Source organism: Chionomys nivalis, chromosome 13, assembly GCF_950005125.1.
Source record: "Chionomys nivalis chromosome 13, mChiNiv1.1, whole genome shotgun sequence".
In the NCBI taxonomy this organism is placed as follows: Eukaryota; Metazoa; Chordata; class Mammalia; order Rodentia; family Cricetidae; genus Chionomys; species Chionomys nivalis.
In genome coordinates this window covers 63,621,824-63,646,595 of record NC_080098.1, presented here as the reverse complement: position 1 = coordinate 63,646,595, position 24,772 = coordinate 63,621,824, and the positions used below count along the sequence as shown (strand labels likewise).

The 24,772-nt window shown below is 44.0% G+C and overlaps 1 protein-coding gene across 1 annotated transcript; it reads right to left on the bottom strand.

Moving 5' to 3' along the window:
- Positions 1–2,413: 2,413 nt before the first annotated feature.
- On the bottom strand, positions 2,414–5,725 carry Id4 (inhibitor of DNA binding 4). Its single transcript, XM_057788214.1, has 3 exons — positions 4,894–5,725; positions 4,494–4,552; positions 2,414–3,926 (listed from the first exon to the last, which is right to left on the bottom strand). The coding sequence occupies exons 1-2, from the start codon at positions 5,332–5,334 to the stop codon at positions 4,508–4,510; spliced, it is 486 nt and encodes a 161-aa protein (XP_057644197.1). The 5' UTR covers positions 5,335–5,725; the 3' UTR covers positions 2,414–3,926; positions 4,494–4,507.
- Positions 5,726–24,772: the final 19,047 nt, after the last annotated feature.

The window sequence follows — 24,772 nt, the reverse complement described above, 5'->3', positions numbered from 1 at the left end:
TGTGTGTGTGTCGAAGGCCCTTGGTGAGGAAGAGCTGGGATAGGGAGTAAACGTGAATGAGGAAGAGCTCACCCAAGATTTACAGTATTCCCAGTTCCCCGCGAAGCCTGTGAGACCCAAGGTTGCCACCCTTCAATAAATCGGTTCCCATTTGCGAATAGTGTCCCTGTCATTGAACATATGCCCTCAATCTTGTTCAAGGAGCAGCTGGAAGTCAATTCAGTTTTACAGTCTTGTGGGCAGAGGTTCTAATGAATAAAACCAGTACTTTAGCAGCATAGTGTGGCTTCTAATGAAAGAAGTCGTGTGGGTCTGAAGCCTCCCGAGGACAGCCCTATTAAGATTCACTCAGAAGCTAAAAATTCATTTCCTGAACTTAACCAGGTGGCAGTGGGAAGGCTTCCCTTCCTCATAAGCCTGGAGGGTGGGGGCTTGGCCCTGTGGAGACCTCAGGGCTATATGGGCTGATCAACATGGATATAATTAATATGTGCCAACTCGAACGGCAGAGGCAGTTTGATTCGATTCTGCACTACTGGGAAATATTTTCTTTCTGTGTCCATCACACACCTTTCTTTTTTTGGAGTCTGGTCTTCTCTGGGCACCACCCTCTCCAGGTGTAGGATCTCTGCTTCCCGTCCTAACAGACACCATCAAGTAGGAAAGCTAGCCCCGTTCAAACTACATTTTCTTCCTATTCCCATCACCATTTTAAAGATGCATTTTTCACCCCATGGTTAGGAACATGGTAAATAATTGTTCATCAAGGGACATCAAGGTTCCTGATAATGAAAAATTGCATAACTCAGGGCAAGTCAATTAAAAACCACAAACTTCAGATCCTTTTTCTCAGCGAAGACTGATTTATTAGTACAGGAGGCATCTAATACAACAGGGTAGGGGGGCGAATCAAAAATTTTTCTTAAAGTTCTAAAAATGCAGTTCAAGTTTGACACTAAACTGGAGCAGGAATCACACAATACCAGAGTCAGTCAGTTTTCTGAAATGAAAAGGCATATATATATATATATATATATATATATTTTTTTTTTTTTTAAATCATCAGATGTCTGAGATGCCAGGGTTTCCTAACAACTTTAGGAACATCCTTGGCTGGGGACACATATTCCTTCCAGGGTTTAAAATGAACCTTATTCTTTGGTTTTGCCTATACAATAAAACTCTACAAATTACCAAAAAAACAGGTCAGGATATTTTCTCTTGCTAAGCTAAATATTTGCCCAAGTAAAACTATCTGGATAAGAGACTTAAATGATTTTATTATCTGGTTGCCTGGTTAGGATACAGGCAATATGTTCATAGATTGTGGTATCTTGTACAACTGCACACTGGTTTTTTTGTTTTGTTTTTGTCATTTAAGGAGCAGTAGTTCTATTTAGAAATGTCAAACCCTGCTTCAGTGGCCAAGGGAAAAATACGAACTCTCAGGAACAGCATCTCCAAAAACACATTTCTTTCAGTGTTTTTTTTGGGGGGGATGCTCTAAAATAAATCTAAACACCAATATCTCTAATACTGGAAGCATCTAGACATTTTTTCCCCTAAAGATTCAGAGTTCAGTAAACATAAGCATTAGACTCTGCCTAGCAGCCTCAGTAGGGTTCAGCAGTCAGGCATGAAAACGCAGTTCCAGAGAAGGACGTGTGACACAATCCCTCTGAACTCCAACTGCCAAAGAAAAGGAGGAATTGTGCCCTTTTCACTAACAAAGAATGCAGTCCTTAGAATTCTTCAGATTCGGAATTCCACCAGTGTTCTAGTGTTCTCCTCCTGATGTGTGAGAACAATGAGTAATAAAAAAAATTAAGCAAAAATCTCATCCAAGGCCATCCTTTGACTTTATAAGGTTCAACACCAGATATATCAAATTCTAGAAACACCAGAGACCAGGGAAGGAGCTGAAGGGCAAGCAAGCACTGGTGGTGGGTGGGTGGGTGAGGGAGAGGACACAGGTTTTTAAAGAAACCCTCGGTTAATTTTTAACCTGTTCATATTCATTTTGTTCATGTCTGTTGAGGTATTACCCCTTCAACTGACAGCTAGGGACTGTAACATTTCATATTCCCATAAATATTTGACTTTGACTTCATAAAAAGTCCCTTGGGTCTATAATACTTTTATTCTTGTATAATCTGAAACAAATCCTTTCCTTTTAGAAATCAAACAGACCACGTTTACACACAGTTCACTATTTACAAAGCACGCAATTAAATCCTACTTAATTCTCCTGCTCTAAAAATCCCATCTAACTGGTATGTAAAATACCCATTACATTAAATGTGTGATGTTCACCAACCCTGGAAACAGCTCACCTAGAAAAGATGACTTTCCTGGAAGGGAAGGGTCCTAAATCAGTTCTACGGTGCTAAAGAAATCACACCAGAAGTCACAGTACAAGACAGATAAATCTACTTTTAATTTTCACATGTAAAAGTTACACATCACATGAAATTGGACAGGAGCTTAGTGGTAACTGACATCGCTATAGTGAAAATCATTTTTATAAAAAAATAATCTAGATGTGGTCATCAGAATTTTTGGTCTACGTAAGTTAATGTTTGAAGATCGACTTTTATCCCTGCTTGAAGGATTTTCCATTATGCTCTTATTTTTCCTCTTCTACTGATGCCTAGTAATATTCTTTGGAGAAAGGAGGGCAGAAAATGTCCGTTTCCAAGAGTTTGTCCTTTGGTAGCAAGCAGAGAACATTTTTCATTTCTATGACTTAAATAATCTGTACAGATACGAAACTTCATGACATTATGCTTTAGTGTAAAATGAAGAGCGACAAGCATTTTCACTTTGATAAGAGCTGACTCTGTGGACTCCTTAAAGAGCCAGGCATTTCTCCATCTTAGATGCAAAATCACTTGGAATCTAGTTTAGATCTCAGTTCAAAAAGAAAAAAACTCACACACTTAATTCTTTATATATTACACTATAAAACCCTGTACTTAAAAATTGATAAGATATGTTTTCAACATGTACACTTCAGATACAAAGGTTTCTGTCTAGGTTAAAGAAAACGCATCTGAATGGACTCGGAACAGTTTATTTTGTGATTAAACATCTCATGCAATCATGCAAGACCAGTACCTAGGGCTGTAACTTCCAGCCTCAGATACTGGATACTGAGCAAAACAAAAACAAATCAACAGCCTGGTCAAACAAAACACTTTGAGATATTAAGAGCTCTGCAAGGGAGCTGGAAAAGAATTTTCTAAAAGAAATATTCCCATAGATTAAAAAAACGCACACATAATATTTACAAAAAATATTTAATTAAAAATATCTTATAATTACAGTAGTCTATTAAAGCGCATATACTTTCTCACACTTTATAGAACATCTCTATATATACAGGGTATGAAATGTCACTCACTTATCTATACAATATGTAACATTCTTGCAGAGAAGTTCCCTGCCCTGTTATAATCATCTATTTTAAACAATAGATGTAAAACAACGTATCTACAATGCTCTGGTATATTAGTAAAGCTTCAAAAACAAAAACAAGTTCCCTCGTCACAATGTAGCCTCTAAAGCTGGATTCACTATTGGTCTTCTACTTAGCGGTCCTGTCACACTTAAACTTCCAAGTTGAACTGCACCTCCCAAAGGGTGACAAAAATAACCACAGAAATGTACAATTCACAGCGGTTATGAAAGAAGAAACAAAAGAGAATACGTACGGAGAAAGCTTGTGAACGTGCAAAAAATTAAAAGTGAATGAAAGTTTTATTATTATTTTTCCCCTCTCTCTCTCTTGGAATGACGAGACGAGACGTTTCTAGATTTGCTGAAGACTTTTTTCTTTTTTCTCCGGTGGCTTTTTTCTCTTAATTTCTGCTCTGGCCCTCCCTTTCTAGGGTTCCTGGCTCGCTGGTGCTCAGGCTGCCGCACACCTGTGGAAGAGGAATGAATAGAGGGGGTGTGTGAACCATCTCGCTGCAGACTAACTGGCGCCACCGACCAAACTCAAGACATGCATGATCAACAACCCAAAACAAACTGCCGGGTCAGACAACACCCGCAGCCCGCAGCCCAGCCGAGCGCCAAGGAGGCAAATGCGGGCTGGGGACAGCGAGGGGAAGCATTCCGGGGCACTCTGCCCGCATGCATCTCTTTGTCAGGTCGCTCTACTGGCGATGAGGGGTGGGGAGGGAGGCTGGGAGAACTTGGGACACTGGGGCAGTTTCCGCGCCCAGGAGGGTGCCCTCCCTTAGAGGTAGAGGGGACCAGCAGAGCCCGTCGGTCACAGCGAGAGGAAAGCGGGCGCAGCTGCAGAGTGACCCCCCCCCAGTAGTGCGGACTGTGTCGCTAACTGGGTGGCAGAGAAGGTGTGGGTGTGCACGGGGATTAACTCCCCGAAATGCTTGGAGAGAACGATCGCCACGGTGCCTGGCACCAGCAGCCCCTGGGGAGGTGAGACCCCGGTGATCCACCACCCAATTCGGGACCTGAGCGCTCACCTGGCCAGCGCGGCTCAGCGGCACAGAATGCTGTCGCCCTGCTTGTTCACGGCGCCGGCCTGGAACAGCAACCCAACACCAAAGGAAAGGTTAGGGTGTGCAGACGCTGTCACCACCGCCCGGGAGCCGTCCTGGGAAACTAGGCAGGAGCGCGGAGTCCCCACCCCAGTCAGAAGCTGGGGAAGCCCCCAGAAGCTGCAAGGGACAGTCCTGGAGACGCGCAGCTCCGAGTCCCAACCGGCTCCTGCACGGGCACTTGCAATTACCCAGCCCAGCAGGCGGCTCTCGGCGGAGATCCGGGAAGCCGCTGCCATTCCCTGGGAGGAGGGGGACCACCCGCATCTTGCTGCCCCACCACTGCCCTCGCGATGCCCGGGGGACGCCCGCGGAGGCTTCTCACCGGGTCCGTGTTGAGCGCAGTGAGCGGGGTCCGCGGCGGCGCAGCCGGACAAGCCCCGGCCGGGTGGAGCTGTGGCGCGGGCGGTGGTGGCTGTCTCAGCAGAGCAGGGTGCGTCTCCAGCGCCAGCTGCAGGTCCAGGATGTAGTCGATAACGTGCTGCAGGATCTCCACTTTGCTGACTTTCTTGTTGGGCGGGATGGTGGGCACGAGCCTCCGCAGGCGGCTGTAGCAGTCGTTCATATCGCACTGCAGGCACAGCGCCGGCTCGTCGGCCGCAGCCTCGGCTGCCTTGCAGCGCGCTGCCGCGGCGGCGGCGGCGGCAGCCGCCGAGCCACCCAAGCTGTGGCCATGCTCGGCCAGGCAGCGTAGCGCCAGCTCCCCGCCGCCGCAGCCCGACGGCGCCTTTCGGCCGGAGGGGCGCACCGGGCTCACCGCCTTCATCGCGCGCGTCCTGCGCGAGGAGACCCGCTGTGGGACAAACGGTCGAGCGAGCTCCGGATCCCCGCCTGCGATGCGCTTTGCTCCCTTAGCCTGCGCGTCCGAGGCGCTTGCAGCAGTCGGCGACCCCGAGCCCCAGAAATCGACGGAAGGGTCGCTCAGGGTTTTGGCAAGGATATCTCAGTTCTCAGTGAGCGACACTCGGCCCAAAGCGAAAGACAAGAAAAATCAAAAGGCCCGGAAGAAAAATAAAGTAGCCCACCCTGGTCTCTGAGTCGCTCCCTTTCAAGCTCACACTAAGGTGGATCGCCGCCACCGGGCTCCCCCAGCCGGCTACTACCCTCTCGAAGTGAGGACTCCAAACCGTGCCTCCCCGCTCAACGGCTTCGCCCGGCTCGCGGCGCAGCAGTATATGTAGAGTCGCGCGCGCCCTGGGGGCGGGGCCAGCGCGCGGGCTGGGTCGCCCCAAGAACCGGACGCGGGCGAGCTGGGCGCGCAGGCGGTGGCGCGGAGGGAGGTGGCGAGGGCGGGGCGCCGGGCAACCCAAGTGCTGGGATGGGCGGGGGGGGGAATTCTGGAGTGACCAACCAATCAGGAGGCCAGTGCCACCTGGGGGGAGGGGGGAAAATGAGGCTCGGGCCAATGAGAAGGGCACTCCATTCCGTCAATGCTGTGGGAGGGGACCTGAGAAAATGAGAACTGGGTGGGAGTCGGGCCAGGATGGAGAGTGCCCGAGGGAGGAGAAGAGACGGAGAGAAGTTCCTGCGAAGAACTAGGGGAATGCGCGGGTTGGAATGCATTCTCCAAGGGGCTAGGCTGCCGGGGGCTAGGAGGTGGGGGGGGGCGAGGGGGGGTTCGACACTCGGCGTCTTGCTCGCAGGTTCCCTGTTATTCTTCTAATTGGGGAGCTGAGCCTAGACTACCCGTCTCTAAGATTCCAGTGCTTTCAGGACTAGCTTTCAAGAAGCACGTTGGTTCATTTGTCTGTTACCCCCCATGGTATCATCATTCATGTTTGCACAATTGTGGAGCTCATATGATTGAATGGAATGAGTAGCCTTTCCATATGTATGTATGCATATATATGCACGCTAAAGCTTAGCAAAAATATAGGAAAAGAATGCCGGAAGCCAGATCAAATGCAGGGATTCTGATGAAAAACAAAAAAGCAAAACAAAATAATAATAATAATAATAATAATAATAATAATAATAAACATCCAAGATTCTAGATCAGGGTGGGTTTTTCTTGGACCTATCCAGATGCAGAAGTGGGCTTAAGAAGTGCAATTGCTTTGTGGGCGTTAAATTGGAGCAGGAAAAAAATTTAAAATGCATGGACATGAAGTGTCTTAAATTCCATCACCATGACATATGATATTAATCTGATTTATGTAAAATTTATACCTGTAACTTAATTTAAGCCATTAATGCATGGCTTCACATATTTCAGCGCGCCTTGCTGTGTATAAGGGGATAAGAAGCTCGGGAGCTTCCCTGAGTGGCTACAAAATCTGTGTCCAGCCACTGAGCTCCTGCTTGGATCCCACCCTGCCACAAGGCCTGTTCCTTTAAGGAGAGAGAGAGAGAGTTAGCTATTTAACAACAACAACAAAAAAAAACAGTCCTTCAAGGGTTCAAAAGTAAGTGTTGCTTGTGCGTTGTCCCCTTCAAGAAAAAAAAATCAAGCTCTTCGGATAGCAAATGAGCATAAAAGGCAAGCTCACAGAAGATGGATTCCCCCCCCCCCCACTTCAAGCCCTCCCACCTTTAGACACGCCTGGAGATGAATTAACCCGAGGATTTTCTTCCTTCCCATACACGACATGGACTGGTGCCTTCATTTTCACTTAGAATTGACAGAGATGTGATCTTCATTTCTTCTGGCCGCCCCTGGATGGGCTTTTTTCTCCTCCTGTCTGCTTCTCAGAACTCCCGTACCCATGCTAGGCAGGCATTTTGTTTTGTCCTGTGTGCACATTATGACTATTTGGCCACATTTTCCCAGAGTGCCTTGCTTTTTGGCCACTATTTTCCCAGAGTGCCTTGGTTTTTTTTTCCCTGACGAAAATGAGTGCATGATTAAATATCCGTTACAAAGATGGATACAACAATCTTCCTCTCCCCCAAATCCTTAGAGGCCACTGTCCTTAACTATTGGAAACAAATGACATTCTTGTTTGCTCTTGTGCATAGTCATCATGCACGGTTACTGAGAAAATCAGCTACAAGATGCTAAGTAGCATTCTCTCCTAAAGTCATATACATTCTTAATATAAAAACACACAGAGGGAAATACTGATTTTAAATGGGAAGTGGGGGAAAGAGTTCAGGTGGGCAAAAGCTAATATATTTATCACCACATATGATACTAGAAATATATATATATATGTATATATATATATATACATACATACATTCCGGTGTTATATTATGTTTTTGGAAAAACCTTACTATGTCCAGAGCACATACAATGTGTCAAAAGTTTATCTAGGCTAGCCTTTTCAACAATAAGATTAAAGTTATAAATATGTGGCAAATTTTCTGGAATTTGCTCTAGCTCAGAGATCAACACTTTGCCTATGCCAAGGGTCAGTTTCAGGGTTGCTTGTATGGCAGGGCTTAAAGGCAGAAGTGTCGGGTTTACCATGATGGAGCAGAGTTGGAAGCAATGATCTTCACTAGGTGATCAAGATCACCCAGGAAAAATGTGATCCCCAAACCCTGTCAGTGCAGAAGGCGGAGGCAGCTAGTGTATGCTTCGTTTTGAAGGTCAGAAGGCATGAAGACAATAAAAAATTAATGCACTACATAAAATGGTAAACAATGGGATTAAGGAATACGATCTTGTTCTTTTAGGCCTATGAAACCAGAGAACACTGGAGCTCATGCAATGTATTTTTTAATTCTTAGGCATAGACACTTAGATGACAGAAAAACTGACACAAACATTTCAGTGTCCAGTGCTTCCCAGAATTTGAATTAACCGTGTAAGTTGTTATCGCTACTGCTTCAAGGAAGAAACATAGCTGACCCATGACTCTTCCTCTTACAGAAAAGTGTTAGACTCACACTTGTAAAATTGAGGTAGGCTAGCCCAAACTCATTGCTGTGGAAGAGCCAGAGACTCAGAATTTACCTCAATGGAAATCCAGGATGACACAATTCTTGAGTATCAGGAAGCCTTGGTGATGACAGACATATATACACCCATCCTCCAGATGAAGAGATCTGCAGGGCTGTCTTGAGGGATGTCCTAAGTGTTTACCAGACTCTTGCTGAGCACTTAGATTTCCAGTGCCCCCGTGTTTACAAGAGCACCCAAGCATATTGTACTATTCAGCCTGTAAGCCCTCTGAGGACTCTATCCCTCTAAGGCCTGCAAGGGACCAGCAGGTGGGCCCAGACACACAGAAACACATAGGTTCCCATGCCCCACTTTCCTCTAGCTGTTAGGAACAGTCACGAGAGACACGTGTATTCTTCCAGGGCGCTGGCAACCATTATGGACTCTCTGGCTGGAATGTCCCTTGCTCCAAAAGAGTGAGCTGGGGAATTACAATTCAAGTTCCAGGCTGTCCTTATCAGGCACCTGCACGCTCATCTGAGCCAGGGTTGCTGCTAAGCACCTAGGAAACACTGACAACTTCTTGGTGTAGTTGGTCTTAGAAAAGACAGGAAAGAAGAGGACTGTGCATATTGAATGTGGATGGGCAGATGTGGTCATCAAAAATGCTTTATTTGCAGGACTTTTTTTTTAAGGCATTAGAAGTAGGTGAATTTTCAAAAACATTTCTCTTATTAAAGCCAGAGAAAAGTGGGAAGGAAGAGACAAAAGGGAAGGCTGCACTCAATTCAGGCTGCTTATCTCAATACTTTCATATTATTGAATACCTGTAGGACTTTCATATTTTATGCTTATGATACATATGCTCTAGTAAATATATACTGTGTGGTCTCTACAAAAATTAAGTTCTGAGAGCTCTGTCTGGCATCCCATAAGTGGGTCATCTAACAGGTGATTGGTCATTGTTTTCTGCATTAGGTATAAGTTTGTTATCTTTCTATTTCATATGTGGTACAAGACAACAACTGAGGTCAACACTTTATACATTTGGGTTCAATTGCTCTAGCTAAAGAGACCACTCTTTGTCCTGGCACTGCCCTGACAACTTCAAGTCAGCTGCAGGCACGTGTTGTTCTACACCTAGCCTTGAAACTCTGGCCCATTGACCTATATTTGCTTTTCTACCTCAACCACAACGTCTTGATCTGGGTAGCTTTATGATGAACTTGGAAAGTGTTGGGTAATATGATCCAAGGCCCTGAGGACCCAAGCTGATCATTTGACAAGCCTTTTACTTTGTGCAATTGCTAGCTCCACGTTCTGCCTCTGTGATACACGTTCTGCCTCTTTGATCCACGTTCTGTGTCTCTGATCCACGTTCTGCCTCTGCGATCCACGTTCTGCTTCTTTGATCTACGTTCTGCCTCTTTGATCCATGTTCTTTGTCTCTGATCCACGTTCTGCCTCTGCGATCCATGTTCTGCCTCTCTGATCCACGTTCTGTGTCTCTGATCCACGTTCTGCCTCTCTGATCCACGTTCTGCCTCTGTGATCCACCCTAGCTGGAGCTTCTGTGGTCTAACTTACCTCAAATTTGCAGCTGCTTTGGGGAAACACCCAGTGGGTGGGGAAAGATAAGAAGCTTCCCTGGGAGGAATCAGGTGATAAGAGGGTTTGTCCAGCAAGCTTGATGACCTGAGATTGATCCCTGGAACCTACAGTGGAAGGAAACACACACACACACACACACACACACACAAATAAATAAATAAATAAATAAAAATTGAAAAAGAAGTTCCATCATTTCATAGTAAGGGTATCTTACCATGTTTTTCCTTCTACACATTTTCCTTGGCAGAAAGCACATTGAAATGCGTCTTTTATACCCTTCCATGGCAAAATTTTTCAACAGGTACCATATTTTTTTTTTCACTAAAATTTTATGGTATCATCTGTGTAAGCTCAGTGTCCCCATGTGGCAACAAGAAAAGTCCCAGGGCAGACTGAAGATTTACTACTCTGGAAGCCCCAGGAAAAGGCCGGTCAGTAAACAATGGGGGATATGGTGGGATGCTTGTACATATGAGATACTCAATACCCCTCATGTCTATGCCGCCAATGAAAGGAGCTCATACCAGGGAAATAGTTATGGAGATGCCGAAGAGATAAGCACTTGTGTTGGTTCTTCATTGTCCTTTAGCAGAGAAATTCGAGACCAGAATTATTATTACAATTTAACTCATCCCAGCAGATCCTGGTGCGTGTCTGCTGCTTTCTTCCTTGACCCAGTTATTAATGCCTGGAAAGCCACCACCAAGAGCGAAAGGCTTTTAACTCTATTTTCCTCTCCTCAAAAGAGAATCTAGAATAATTTCATGCTGGAGAAACTTATACTTAAATGCATTTTAGATACTCAGAGAAAAACCAACATAAACAGTGTTTCATAGCGTGTAACTGAGCAGGGAAGTTCCTCTGCCCACACCTTCCTTGACAGAGAGAAAACACTTTTCTGTTTTGTTGATATCTGGGTCAAGGTTGATGGGAGCAGATGCAATGTTCAAGAGAGTTGCATTTTTTCTCCCTGCAGAGGAACATTTTTGTAGTCCGCCCCCTCCATCCCACTCCAGTTGGTTATCACTGGGCATTGGGGAGACTGTAGTACCAATGAGTTTCTTCCTCATGGTAGAAATTACTGTGTACAGTCAATAGAAGGTATGAAAACTCACTTGATTGTGAAATCATAAAGTGTTTTATTTTTTTTCCGACTAGCAAAGCCCATGCACAACAAATCCTTGAAGAAGTTACAGGTGCAGAGCTGGAGAAGGGACAGGCTCGACTCCCGTCATCACCAGCCTTGGTAGCTCTCTACTAAACAGTCCAGGCTCTGCAAACTACATCTTCAGAGCAGTGCCGAGCGACTGTTTCCCCTTCAGTAGGAACAAATCAAGCCTGTTACTTTGTGAGGTGATTTGAATGAAAAATGTCTCCTACAGGCTCAGGCATTTGAACACTTGGTGCCTGGTTGGTGGCGCTGTGTGGAGAGCTGAAGCCTTGCTGGGGAAAGCCCATCACTAGGAGCTGGCTTTGGGAGTCTATCTTCTCTCCCACTTCCCATTTCCTTCTGAACTACCAATGCATAATTCTATTACATTGTTTTAAAAGTAAAATGACTGTTACTAGGAAAAACAGGACAATTACTGTGACAGCAGGTCAAAAATGTAAATTGTGTTTTCATTAAGTCTTGCGAGCACCAAGAACAATTTGATATTAAAAAAATTTACTGAAATGTTTCTTTTGTCAATAATCAGTCATGAATCTGTTCTTATTTTTTTTTTTTTTATCAGCAACCTACAACCTGCAACACACAAGATGCTTTTGCCTCTTGGCAGGTCAAGTACATGATACACGTGGCCAGTATTGCCCACTAATATTTCTCCCAAACTGTCATCTTTTCTCTGGGAACAGAGTTGGAAAAATGGTAACCCTTTCTTTATCCGGCTTCTCAGAAGCCACACAGACTCACACGGAAACAAAGGACACCTGCTTTATTTAATTGTGAAAACCAATGATATATGTGCTTAAACCTCCAATTATAAATTCTGCCAAACCTAACTCTTCGGCCCTACTGCATGTGTACAGGTTTGTGTGCGTGTGTGAATATGTATGTACACTGATCCTGGACCTCTCAGATTCAGCAAGACTGGTTGATCAGTGAGCTTCATCTCACTGTCTGGCTCCCTAAAGCTGGGATTACAGGTGTGAGTCATTATACCTGCCTGTTAATGTATGTGCTGGGGACCCAAATCAAGTCCTCATGTTTGTGCAGCCAGCAATCTACTGACCAAACCACTCCCCAGCCTCAGCCACATTGAGATTGTTAACTGATTCCCAAAACTGTTTCAACTGAATTAAATTTAGTTAATATGATACACACTTGTCCCGTTATTCTATTATAAGACAGAGTTGAACTTAAAAAGAAAGCAAGTTCTTACTTAGTTTCAAGATTTACTTACCCTGGTGAATCTTGCTATTTAAAAAAAAAAAAAAACATTTAAACAGATTTGGTTATTGTGAGGTACTGTGTTCTGCACAGCAACACAGGCCTGGATAGGACAGAGTCGGGCAAAGTCAAACCACACAGAATAACCGCAACTAAATGTCAAAGGGTGACTTCATCAGTGGACGATGCTCCAAGCCGTGAGATCAGCACGTGTAGGCACTCAGAGGTAACCGTCAAAGGTCTCATCCTCAGCTCAGTTGGAGCTTCAGCACTGGTTTCCTTACAATCCATCAGCACTCTTCTTCCTTATCTCATGACGGTCCTTCCCACTGAACGGCTTTTCCACCCACTTTTCTTCCAGTGCCGTCACCAACTGATGCAAACACACCATAGGACCCAGGGAGACACAGCCTCTTCATCCAAGAAGCCGCCTGCCTGCCTCTCATTCACTCCCGAATATGAATATTTAAAAACAATGTCACTGGTTTTCTATTACATAATAAAGTAAAAAAAGGAAATACAGACCAACATACAAATTAAAACAAAGCCCACCCACAAGCCACATCTGTCAGTAGCCTTTGTTATTTTATTACATACGTTTTCAGTTTCCAGCCTATGCATAAATACTATGCAAGTGACTCTTATTTCTGCAATGAAGGCTGTAGTGTACAGTACTGCAAATGTACTTTTTCACTTCATAGAATGTAGAAATGTTTCCTATTTGATTGTTACTTGCCTGTGTCCTAATTTTTATGGTTGCATCATACTCTCTTATATGGATAACCACAACGTATTTAACAAACACGCATCGCAAATATTCCTATTGTTTCCATTCTTGCTGTGTGTTCTTATCAAGTCTGATGTGCACATTCCCTCTCAATGTTGCATATTACATAATGGTTTGCATTTTTTGACGTGCTACTGTGCAATTATTTTCGAGCCAAGCCGTTCTTCTGGGTTTGGGTGTGCCCCTGGAATTCATGTGTCGGAAACTTCGTCCTCTGTCATATGTTAATGATGGGAGTGAGGCCTCTGGGAGGTGACTGAATCATGGGAGCCCAGCCTTTCTGAATGGAACAACCCATTCATGGACTGAGAGAGTCCTGAGACAATGACAGAGTGAATTAGCTATCCTGAGAAAGGGGTTGTACGAAAAGCTAGACTGGCCAGTTTCCATCAGTGTCTTACCGTATGAAACATGGCCTGGGGCTTTACAGAGTCCCTTCCAGTGACAGCATCCTGGAGCCTGGCACAGGCCCTAGACCTTGGACTTGCAAGGTCCCAGAACTGTAGGAAACCAAAGTTTATTCTTGATACATGATCTCATCTCAGATATTTTTATTATACCAACAGGAAATAATCTCTCTCTCTCTCTCTCTCTCTCTCTCTCTCTCTCTCTCTCTGTGTGTGTGTGTGTGTGTGCACATGCATGTGTCATGGTGCATGTGGTGCATAACCCGTCAGTTCTCTCCTCCCACTGTGTGGTTTTCAGGGATCAAATTCAGCTCATCGGGCTTGGTAGCAGTTGTCTTTAAACCCTCGACTCCCCAGCTGGTCCAGAAAACAGTCCCTAAACTGTTTAAAAGTTGGGTTCGCATGTGCTCAGTCCTCCATGAAGCCATGCTACTATCTGAATTTGTACAATTCCAGATTTGAGGGTCAGAGAAGGAAGTAGTGCAAAGGGGACGTCCAGCTAAAAGACCCTTTCCAAGAACTCTCTCATTGGTGGGTCAGCACATGGCAGAGGAGGGGCATGGCTCAGGGTCACAGTCTCTAGCTGTCCTTGTTCCTCCAGATCCAGGATGCTATGGCTTTTCTTCTTCCTATTTTTGTTTTAAAACCTTTCTACCAAGGACTGCAATGCACTCTGAACACTTTTAGCCCAGGAAGAAAAATTCGGATTAGCGATTGTCAAGTAACTGTGCACTACACTAACTGATAAATGCCTGAGCTTTTCAAAGATAGCACAGAAGAGGAAACGCCAGGGGCAGGAGCAAGGATCCAGGGCTGACACTCGGGAGAGCACATCCAAAGAGCCAAATGCATTTGTATCTGAACTAATGAGTTAGTGTAGCAGAAGCTGCTAGATTTGGTACATTTCCTAGGTGAACAGAGAATTTGCTCTGCATTCTGATATGTATGCTTGGGAGTTTGGACTGGAAATTATCTAGGTCACTTCCAGATGCAGGGTTCTATGGCCTCACCATCTTCTTATATCACCACACAGTGTTTTCTCTTCATCTGAAGACTGCAGTGACTCTGAAATTTTAGTTGTAGTAAAACACTTCCCTAGTTTATACTTTTAAAGTTTTATTTATTTTTATTTTATATGTACGGATGTTTGGCCCACATACATATCTGTGTAGCACATGCATGCCCAGTGCCCACAGAAGCCAGCAGGTGTCTGAGCCCCTGGGATTGGAGTTACAGACAGTTGTGAGTTTCATACATGTGTTGAGAACCAAACCCAGCTCCTCTGCAAGAACAGCAAGTGCTCTTAACCACTGGGCAATCTTGCCAGCCCTCACGTGCACTTTTAAGTACCTAAGGTCACTTAGGTCAGCAGTCACGAGATGAATGAGCACACTGGTGATAAAGATGGCTGCCTAGGATCAGTGATACTAATATCTCATGTTGCAGTGTTTATTTTAAAGCATCCAGCTTGATGCCTGTGCCTTGTGCATTGCTGTCCAGCTCTCATCTACACCGTGCAAGATACTGGTTGCATCATTTTGTTTCCTTTAGAGAGTGTTAGTTTCTGTCATCAAACCCATGTAGCTAAGATCTTATGTATTTAATACAGTGCTTACAAGTGAACAAATAGAAAAAAAAAAGTCACATCATCAGACCACTATGGCTGTTAATTTTTACATGAGGCCGATTCCACATGATAAAGTTGTTTTTTTCCTAAAAATTGACAAGCAGCCAAAGTTTTTCTAAAAATTCAAATTATACATATGTACAAATATGAATATATTATTACCATACCAGTATGCTATGTATTAGTAACAGCAGCACTCTCTCTGGGCTTTTGAGTCATTTGAATAAATTTAAAGAGATGGCCAGTATGCTCTATTAAATAAACAAACAAACAACCTAAAGGAAAGGAGTGAGGAGATAAAAGTCACCGAAAAAGCAAAGTTCTGCCACAGATGTGTCACCTGGCATGGCTACTTATTAGTTCCTCCGTTGTCCTCTGAGAAGGAAACATAAAATCAGCCCCGATGAGGCCCCGTCTAATGGCAGTCTCAGAACACCGAGTATAGATCCAAAAGAGCCATTCTAATTTCCATAACCTGCATAAGAAAATTAGAGCCACCACCCCAGGGCCCTGTTGTGCAGATGAGTTCTGGACATCTGACAAATTTTTACTGACATTAGACATTAAAAAGTCCAGGTTATACAGCCCTGAACAGGAATCTGCCACAACTTGCTTCATAGACAAGGGTGTTGTATGACCAGGGTCAGTCTTCTAATTAAGTCAGGGAAACAGACAGCTCCCCTAGAACCATGGTACATATGACCACAATGTAGAGCCTGCTTTGTTCCCTCCTGCATCTTTTCAGACTCAATTCCTGAAGAGGCATGACTTCTTAGAATTATCATTTATTCATTAACCTAGCCCTTCCATTTTCCCTGGAAACAGAAACTTCTATAATAGCAAATGATGATGATGATGATGATAGCATTATTATTATAATGCTTTGGTTTGTTTTGTGTTGCAATACTATAATAGCATGGGCTTAATAATTTATAACGAAAAGAAGACACTTATTGGCTCATACCTCTGGAAGTTCAATATGAAGGTGCCAGCATCAGGTGAAGGCTTTGCTGCTGTATCTGTGCCATGTCCCATGGCAGAAAGACAAAGACAGAACACCCAAGAGTGGATAAGAATAGTCCTTCCTTAAAGAAACCACTTCCGAATCAACCAGCCAACTCCCTCAAAGCTCAGTCTATTATTAGAGTGTCATCCCCTGACTCAGACAGCCCTTAAAGGTCCCACCTCTTGGGGCTGCTGCATTTTCAAGGCTTGAGTATCCAACGTATTGACTTTGGGAGACTCAGTCAAATAATAGCAAATATATGTTTTATTCTGTCAACAGATCCAAAGGGCCTGATGAGACAGACGGCTCAGCAGGTAAAGAAAGTCTACACCAAGCCTGGTAGCCTCAGTTTGACCCCCAGGATCTACATAGTGGAAGGAGAAAGCCAACTTCCACAGCTGTCTTTAGACCTTCATACATGTCACACACATGTGTGTACGCACATACACACACAAATGTGAAACTTTTAAAAAATAGACCCTAGGAAGTACACTGTACGAACATGGGTTACTTTACAAAGTGACGAATGAAGTTCTCTTACATCATCTTAAAAAACCATTGGCACAGTGATGGCCTTGGCAAAATGGCAGGAGTTGAGTTGAGAATGGGCTACATGGTCCCCAAGTGTTGTGCACAATCTCCTGAGTAGTTATTGCTTTAAATGCAAGCATCTGGGTACCGTCTCCAGTTGTGATGTTACATGTGACTAAGATCCAGTGAATTAAGGATAACATTTTAAAAAATCAACAGGTGAGTTTAGCAATAAATATTTTTAAATATTATACATAGTTTTTGTTGTTTTTTTGTTTTGTTTTTTGAGACAAGGTTTCTCTGTAGCTTTGGAGCTTGTCCTGGAACTTGCTCTGTAGACCAGGCTGCCTCAAACTCACAGAGATCTGCCTACTTCTGCCTCCTGAGTGCTGGGATTAAAGGTGTGTGCCACCACTGCCTGGCCTACACAAGGAGGGTTTATTAAGACTATAAAATGTGGATAATTCATGACAGAATGTTTTAGGCAAAAGTTCACGAATCAAAATATTGTATGTGGCAATGCACTGGAGGGAACAAGGTAGAGATGAAAGATGAAGGCAATGATGGTGATGATGACGGTGACCATGGTGATAACAGCTCATAGCGCCTTTTGTTACTGAATGGTAGTAGGGTCAGTAAATTTATTTATTTATTGACTACTGGTTGACTGTGTATTATTACTAGAAAGTAGCTTTACGTATAGATAAGATACAAACACAATTCAGAGAGGTTATCTCAGAACAAAGATACACACACATACGCATGCGTGCACACACACACACATCTATACATCATTAACCCTCTTGTAAATATAACTTGTTTATCATTTAAATGGGACTATTCAAGTACATGGTGTATTTTCAGACAACGTCAAAGTGGGCAGATTTTTAAATGTGTGTTGGTGTTTTGCCATGAACAAACGGGTGCCAAGAGTGCACCGTGCTCACAGTTGTTAAAGAGGGTGTCAGATCCCCTAGAACTGGAGTCGGGTTGTAGTAAACCACCATGCTGGTGCTAGGAACAACACCCATGTCCTCTGTGAGAGTGCTCTTAACTGGTGAGCCATCTTTTCAACCCTAAAGTTAGAAATTATTTTAAATATAAATACTGAAATGCTTAGGACAGAAGGGTAAGCTGGCCCTCCAAATACAGTGTCTGAGAAGGGAAAGGGGATTTCCCAGCTGCGTTTCTCTTTGGAAAACTCCTGGGACAAAGCAATCTCTGCAGTAGCCATGGCGTGGTGGCTGATCTGAGCCAGCCACAGTGAGGGGAGAGCCCTGATTCTGATGATGGACTTTGGGGAGAACAAGAACTCACGCCCTAAAGAGACCTTGAAGTTCAGCAGAATGATAAGTCAGGAAAGCAGGTCATCTGTCATACTTCATTTTAAAACTAGGTTATAAACAACGTGTCCTTTTTTTGAAGACGAATCACATAGCCTCTGTAATTAATCAGCTATCCGAAGATGGAACAAATGACTCGGGAGAAAATCTGCAAGATTTTCTGGGGAAAGAGAAAACTCGCAAATCCTAGTTCTGGGGAAGTAGTGGGAGTGGAGGCCTCAACCGTCCGCAGTGGCACTCCCTGTGCCTCTGCCTCTGCCTTCTTGTCAGCAACAGGGCAACAAACAGAAGCTCAGGACTAAACGGTTTGTGAGGTTCTGCCTGCTTCTGATAGCTAATGACCTCAGGGAATTAATTCACTTGTTGGTAATGGGTCTTAGTTCTGGACAGGTTAGGTTGTTGGCCGTTTGGACTGCTTCCATCACTTCCCAGCCTGTTCTTCAACCAAGGGTTGGCACTCGGTAGGAGACCAAGAGCAGAGGGGACCTTCTGATGCCTGGGTGTAGACATTCCATAGAGAACAGGACAGAAGCAGGAAGAAGAATGTGATCACTGAACTTCTACCACAGTGATTCATCTTGTAAGGTCACTGGGGGCTGGAGAGTCAGCTTATAATGTTAAAAGCGCTTTCCACCACGCCTGACAACTTGACTTCAATTGCCAGAGCCTACACAGTGGAATGTAACTAATTAAAAAAAAAATCTGTGTGTATGTACACATGTGGCGTGTGTGTGTGTGTGTGATAACAACAATTTAAGAAAAAGTCATCAGATTCACCTAGAGGATATGGCCATTGGGTGCATATGAAGCAGATTGTGGAAACTGTGGTTAAAAGAAACCAGAGATCCCAGCCTCATGGCTGCCTCCAGTTCAGTCAGCGGCTCTGCTGCCATTAGTACTCCAAAGTAGGAGCTGATGTCCTCACAGACTGAGCCAGGAGGGGAGATGGGATGCAGAGTTTTCTTCACCTTTGCAGGCTGGTGAGGATGGAAAGGCAGCCTGAGCATCAATGAGTTTAAGGAACTGGCCACCCAGCAGTCGACTCATTTGCTAAAGGTCGTGAGCTCTCTAGATGAGACGATGAAGGGCTTGAATGGGAACAAGGATCGGGAGCTGACTTCAGTGAGCCCTGGAGACAGACTGCAGAACTGGCAGAGGAAAAGAGGAAGAAGACAGTCCTGGAGATCTGGAAGAAGTAAAGTCAGTTTGTTAGGATGGGGGCCGGGTAACTGCTGGGGAGGGCCAGGCAGAACTTCATTCCCCTAATAAAGCTTCATTCTTAGAAAAAGAAAAAAAGGAAGGAAGGAAGGAAGGAAGGAAGGAAGGAAGGAAGGAAGGAAGGAAGAAGAAATCAGAGATCAAAGACAATGCTGTAGAATTGGTTTTAACCACTGGAATTGGTGTTGCTATTTGCTGATGGGAACTTCCGTGAAAGGAACAGGGTTGGATGCAGAATGGCTAAGTTCTGCACTTACCAAATAAAGATGAGCATGCAAACAGTGCTACTGGGGAGGTCTGGACACGTCACTAAAGAGGTCAAGTCACTGTTTGTGCTGGAGGTACACACTTGGGACCATCATCTCCGAGTGAATTGTATGTCTGGTTCATCATGATTGCCAATGTGACAAATCTCAGGATCACCCAGGAGACCAGCTTCTGAGCATGCCTGTGAGAGCATTTCCAGAGAGACTTAATTCAAGCAGGAAGACCCGCCTTGAAGACTGGTAGCAGCATCAATGGCTACAAAGGGAAGTGAGTGAATCCCAGCATTCTCTCTGTTTCCTGACTGTGGACACAGTGTGACCAGCTGCTTCATGCTCCCACTGCCGTGCCATCTCTCCCATGACGCACTGTACCGTCAAACTGTGAGTCAGAATAAATCTTTCCTTCTTTAGATGACTTTTGTTAAGTACTCTGTTACAGCAAGAACAATAACTGACTCGCTATGCATGTTCTAGAAAACGACCTTAGCTAGAGAAGGGCTTCCGGTTCAAGGAAGGAGCTCTACATTACGTATGTACGCGTCCATACGTTTGGGAGAAAACGAAGAACATCCAAGATGTGTTGAAAGAGTGACCACTGAGAAAAAGAAAAGAAAGCCAAGGGAAAAGGCTATGTATGGGTGGAGCAATCAGGTCAGCTGATGTTACCATGCAGGCTGGAAGCTTCACTCTCTAGGAAAGACCTCATCAGAAATGGGAGCTGACTTCCCTACCTCTTACCTATGAGTGGCAGAAAGAAGGGTTTCCATTTGATGCAGTCAAATATGAACAGGAACTTGGCAATTTTGGTGGAACGTCATCTAGTCATTTAAGTTTTTCAGTTTTCAGTGACCTGAGAGCTGAAAGAGCTAAAGCAATGTGTCTGCTTCCCACACAGAAACACGTGGAAAAAGGGTCCTCTCAAAAGGCTTCAAGTACAGTCTGGCAGGTTGGGGCACGGCTGCAATGGTAGCTTGTGGGAGGATGTGAGTTCAAGGTCAGCTTGGGCTAACTAGTAACAGTCCAGTCTGGGTTACATTCTGAGACCTTGTCTCAAACACAATGACAGCCACAGAAACAGATAAAAACAACAAAAACAAAAGCCCCAAACCAAAGTTTGTAAGTAAAAGCCCTCCCGCGTCGGGCTTGTGTATGTTCCTGGATTCCCTTGTAAACAGGGTCAATGGATGGACCGACCAACGGAACTCTGATTAAGATACACTGTAGAGCCAGTAGGCTGGCAGAGCTCTTTGTGGCTGGGGTGCTCCGAGCATCCCTTAGACCTGAGAGCTGAGACCTGAGAGCTGTAATTTAAAACTCCTCCCATCAGCTGCCCTCTTTCATCTCCTCTGCTTTACCCAGGGAATATTCAGCTGCTTGCCAGGTGGTCTGTGAGGTCACCTGGAATTTCCCCCCTCCCCCGCTCCCTAGTGATAAGCAGAAAACAGTTCTGACAGCTACCCTGAAACCTGGCGTGGGTCTGAATTGTTCCTACGTCTAGGTCACACAAAACACTTCTCAGCTAGGTTGTTCCTGCAGGTCTTTCCTCTCATGGGTCCCTTTTGGCTGTGGATTCCAGCTTCTGAGTTGCAAGAATATTTTTGTACACTCTTACAGATAAGGCTCTTCTTGACGGCTCCAGAGGAAAAAAGGCTCACTTATTAGGTGGTGGTCTTGGAGAAGAATGGAACACTTTATGATTTTTCTATAAGTTTAGATTCCCTATAGCATAGACATGCAGGCACTTGGGCAAACGACATGATATTTCACATCACTGAGTATTTATTTAAATGTCTTTGTTCATCAGTTGTGCTGATGATTAGCTGTAAGGCCATACTTTGGTAAGCCTGTGTGCTTATTTTATGTTTATTTAATACAACATATTATTTAATGTTAATGTTAATTTATATCAGAGGCCACTTTTATTTGTTGCTGTTCTGTTGAGCACTGTCACGTGGGGACTCCGAGTGACCCTCCCATGACTTTCCAGCTTAACGAGGGGTGTGGAGACTGTCAGCTCTAGGTAAGGACAGCGCACATAAAATAAGAGCAATGTCCAAATGGCTCCCATAACAGATACACAAATGAAAGTTCCAGTAAGAAAGGAGAGAAGAGCTCAGAGCGAAGTTGAGGGAGCCCACCCGGCAGAGAGATGTCTCTGCCCACAGGACAGAACTCAAAGGTCTTTCTTTTTCTTTCTTTCTTTTTTTTTTTTTTTTTTTGATTTTTTTTCTTTTGATACAGAGCCTCACTCTGTAGCCCAGGATGGTCTTTAATGCCCAGCAATCCTCCTGCCTCAGCCTCAAATGTTGCTGAGATTTATAGGCGTGCACCATCACAGTCAGACATTTTTTGACTGGTACATTTCTCCAAATAAAGAAATTGTTTCTATATTTTTCATTTCCGATTTTTTTCTTTTTTTAAAAAAAAGTAGAACCACAGTTAAATCTGTGAAGGTCCACAATATAGTAACTGAGTTTTACAGCCCGAAGGAATAAGTGAAAGCATCACGAATGTAAGCCTTAAATGAGCTTTGAAGGCTAGAGCTGTTATTTATTACATTTCACTTTGTATAATTGGATAGAAGCTTCCAGTACTTCGGCCAGAACATCTTATGATCCAGCAAACCAATTTATATCAACAAAACTATTAACTGTGATGAACTCCTAGTCTCAAACGATGGGCAGTATCTCTGAGAGATTTGGCAGCAATGTGTCCGAGAGAGTGAGTATGTAAAATTCTGAGAAATAGATGCCCTTCATTCACAGGTGGTTCCTTATTTCTTTCTAGATCATTCCATTACCCTTGAACCATGGCCACGTTAATTATCCATATCTTCCTTTTATTCAGTAATGCAACCAAATCACTGAGAACCAGTTATGTCCTGGGCGCTGGCCTCAGAGCTCTACGGCCCCATGGTCTGGTCCATCCATGATCACCATGTTTAACTGACAGTTGCTAAGTTAGGCTTTCTTTGACTGCCGAGAAAAGAAGCACAGGGCTCTTACACAGGGTCGAGAACACTGGTCAGAGGTCGTGGAGGCAGGGGTTGCTTTGGTGAGTGGTGAGAGAATGAGGGTTCCTGTCTGGCTGTAGCAAATGCCCCCCCGGGATTAAAGGCATGCGCCACCACTGCCCAGCGATACATCTCTTTTTAACTAAATCAAAATTTTTGATTACTGACAATAAGACCGAGCAATTGTAACCTATATCAACTTCTTAAAGGCGTGCAGTTTCTTCTCTCTTTGTCTCCAGTTAAGGGCTGCATCTCACTCATCTTGGCATCCAGTTAGGGCAGTGGCTGCTAAGGGCATCTGCTCAAATAGTCCATAATGGGAAACAGAGTGACGAGCTGGTCATAGATAGCATGAGAATGTTTGCTTTTCTCCAGACTGAAGAACTGTGATTGCCAAGCCAAGTTTTGCAAAATTCCATGTGTTATTTTGATTATGTGAATACAGAAATGCGCTTCAGTTAAAGTAGAGATTTCAAGTCTTTACATGATCCATGTGCATTGCCATTGTTTAGTTGCTCTGCTGTTAAAATGTGTAACTTTGAAAGAGAAGTGTTTGTGGATGCAAACTTATTTCATAGTGTATTGTAAAAGTCAAATTATGGAATATTCTCCAATTGCAGTATCTAAACAGAAATTCCTTTAGCTCTGAGGGTTATCTAATTTTGATATATGTATGTTTCTGTCTCTGTGTGCATGTATGTGTGTGTTTATATACATGTATGTGTGCACATGTGTGTGAATGTGTATGGGAGTGTGTATGTTTATGGGAGTGTGTATGTTTGTGTGTGTGTGTCTGTGAGGATGGAAGCCTGAGGTCAACCTTAGGTCTTCTCAGACACTATTCATCTTAATTTTTTGAGACCTGGTCTCTTGTAGGCCTAGAACTTACAAATAGGCTCAGCTGGCTGACCAGCGAACTCTACTTTCTCAGCATGGCCGTTACAAGCACAAACCTCCATGACTGGTTTGTAAAAGTGGGGTCTGGGGCATCAAACTCAGGTTCTCATGTTTTCATGGTGAGAATTTTACAGGCCAAACCTCAGCCCAGCCTGGGTTATCTAAATGTTATGACATAAAAAAGTATCTTGGGGCTTGGTTGTTGTTGTTCAAATTACCAGGGGATTTTATTGACAGTAAATAAAAGTAATGGATATTGTGTAGGCATAATCTTTCCCACCAATGAAATACCGTGCTTTTAGACCATGGTGAATAGCTAGAGAAGATAATTAAATATTAAACAACAATAATAATAGAAACAGCCTCCAAATGAAACACTGTTGCAAAGTCACGAAGACAGCAGGAGAAATGGAGCCACATGCCTGATAAATACCCACACAGGTTGTCTTGGTTTTCTGTGGCTATACCACAATATCTGAGACTGGAGATTTATAATTATAGAAATGTAGTTGGGTTCAAGTTCTGGAAGTTGGAAAGTTCAAGAGCATCGTGCTGGCAGCTGTTAATCTTCCAGTGAAGACTGGGTGTCACTTTGAGCTCATGATCAAATACAGGGTACGTGGCCACATGTGGAGGAGGCAAACTTCAAAAGGGGGCTTTAGGGCAGCCCAATATTTCTGTGATAAACCCACTGCCATAAAAATACCTTTATTTCCTTAAAAAGCCCTCAGCCTCTTGCCACTCTTACCTTAGGGATCAAATTCCAACCTGAGTTTCAGGGGAAACAAGTGATGGCTGAGGCGAAGCTGAAATCTGGGTTCACTTTTCCCCTAAAGGTGTCTGCTGATCTGAAAGCTGTAGTCCAGCTGAAGAAAGCAAGGAGAGAAGTGGACACTAATGGCGTGAGCAACCCCAATACTGGAGGCGAGTAAATGCCTCCCTGAATGAGAAGGAAATCAGATGTTATTCCACACCCTACGTGACTGTGATCCCAGGATTGAGGTGTTCTGAGGTCCTGTGCCCTCAGCCTAGCTGTCTGACGAAATCATGTGCATATTCTCTCTGCAGAGAGGCCGTGCTGTACTGATTCTCTTGCCAATATCCACATAGAATTTCAGGCAGTAGGAAAGAACCATGCAAACAAGAAGATAGAATCTGACTAAAAAGCAAACAAAAACAGACAACAGAAACAGATTCACAGTGAGATCAAGATAATGGAGCTTTGAAAGAATGGGCATTAAAGTTCTTTTTTAAGATATTAAAATTTTAGAATTGGAGAG

What these genes read in the sequence shown, in the direction of transcription:
- Id4 (XM_057788214.1), bottom strand. Translation starts at nt 5,334, where the DNA reads ATGAAGGCGGTGAGCCCGGTGCGCCCCTCCGGCCGAAAGGCGCCGTCG. An exon ending in CTGCGCTCAACACGGACCCG is followed by an intron (nt 4,553 to 4,893) that starts GTGAGAAGCCTC and finishes TTGCTGTTCCAG; the next exon opens with GCCGGCGCCGTGAACAAGCA.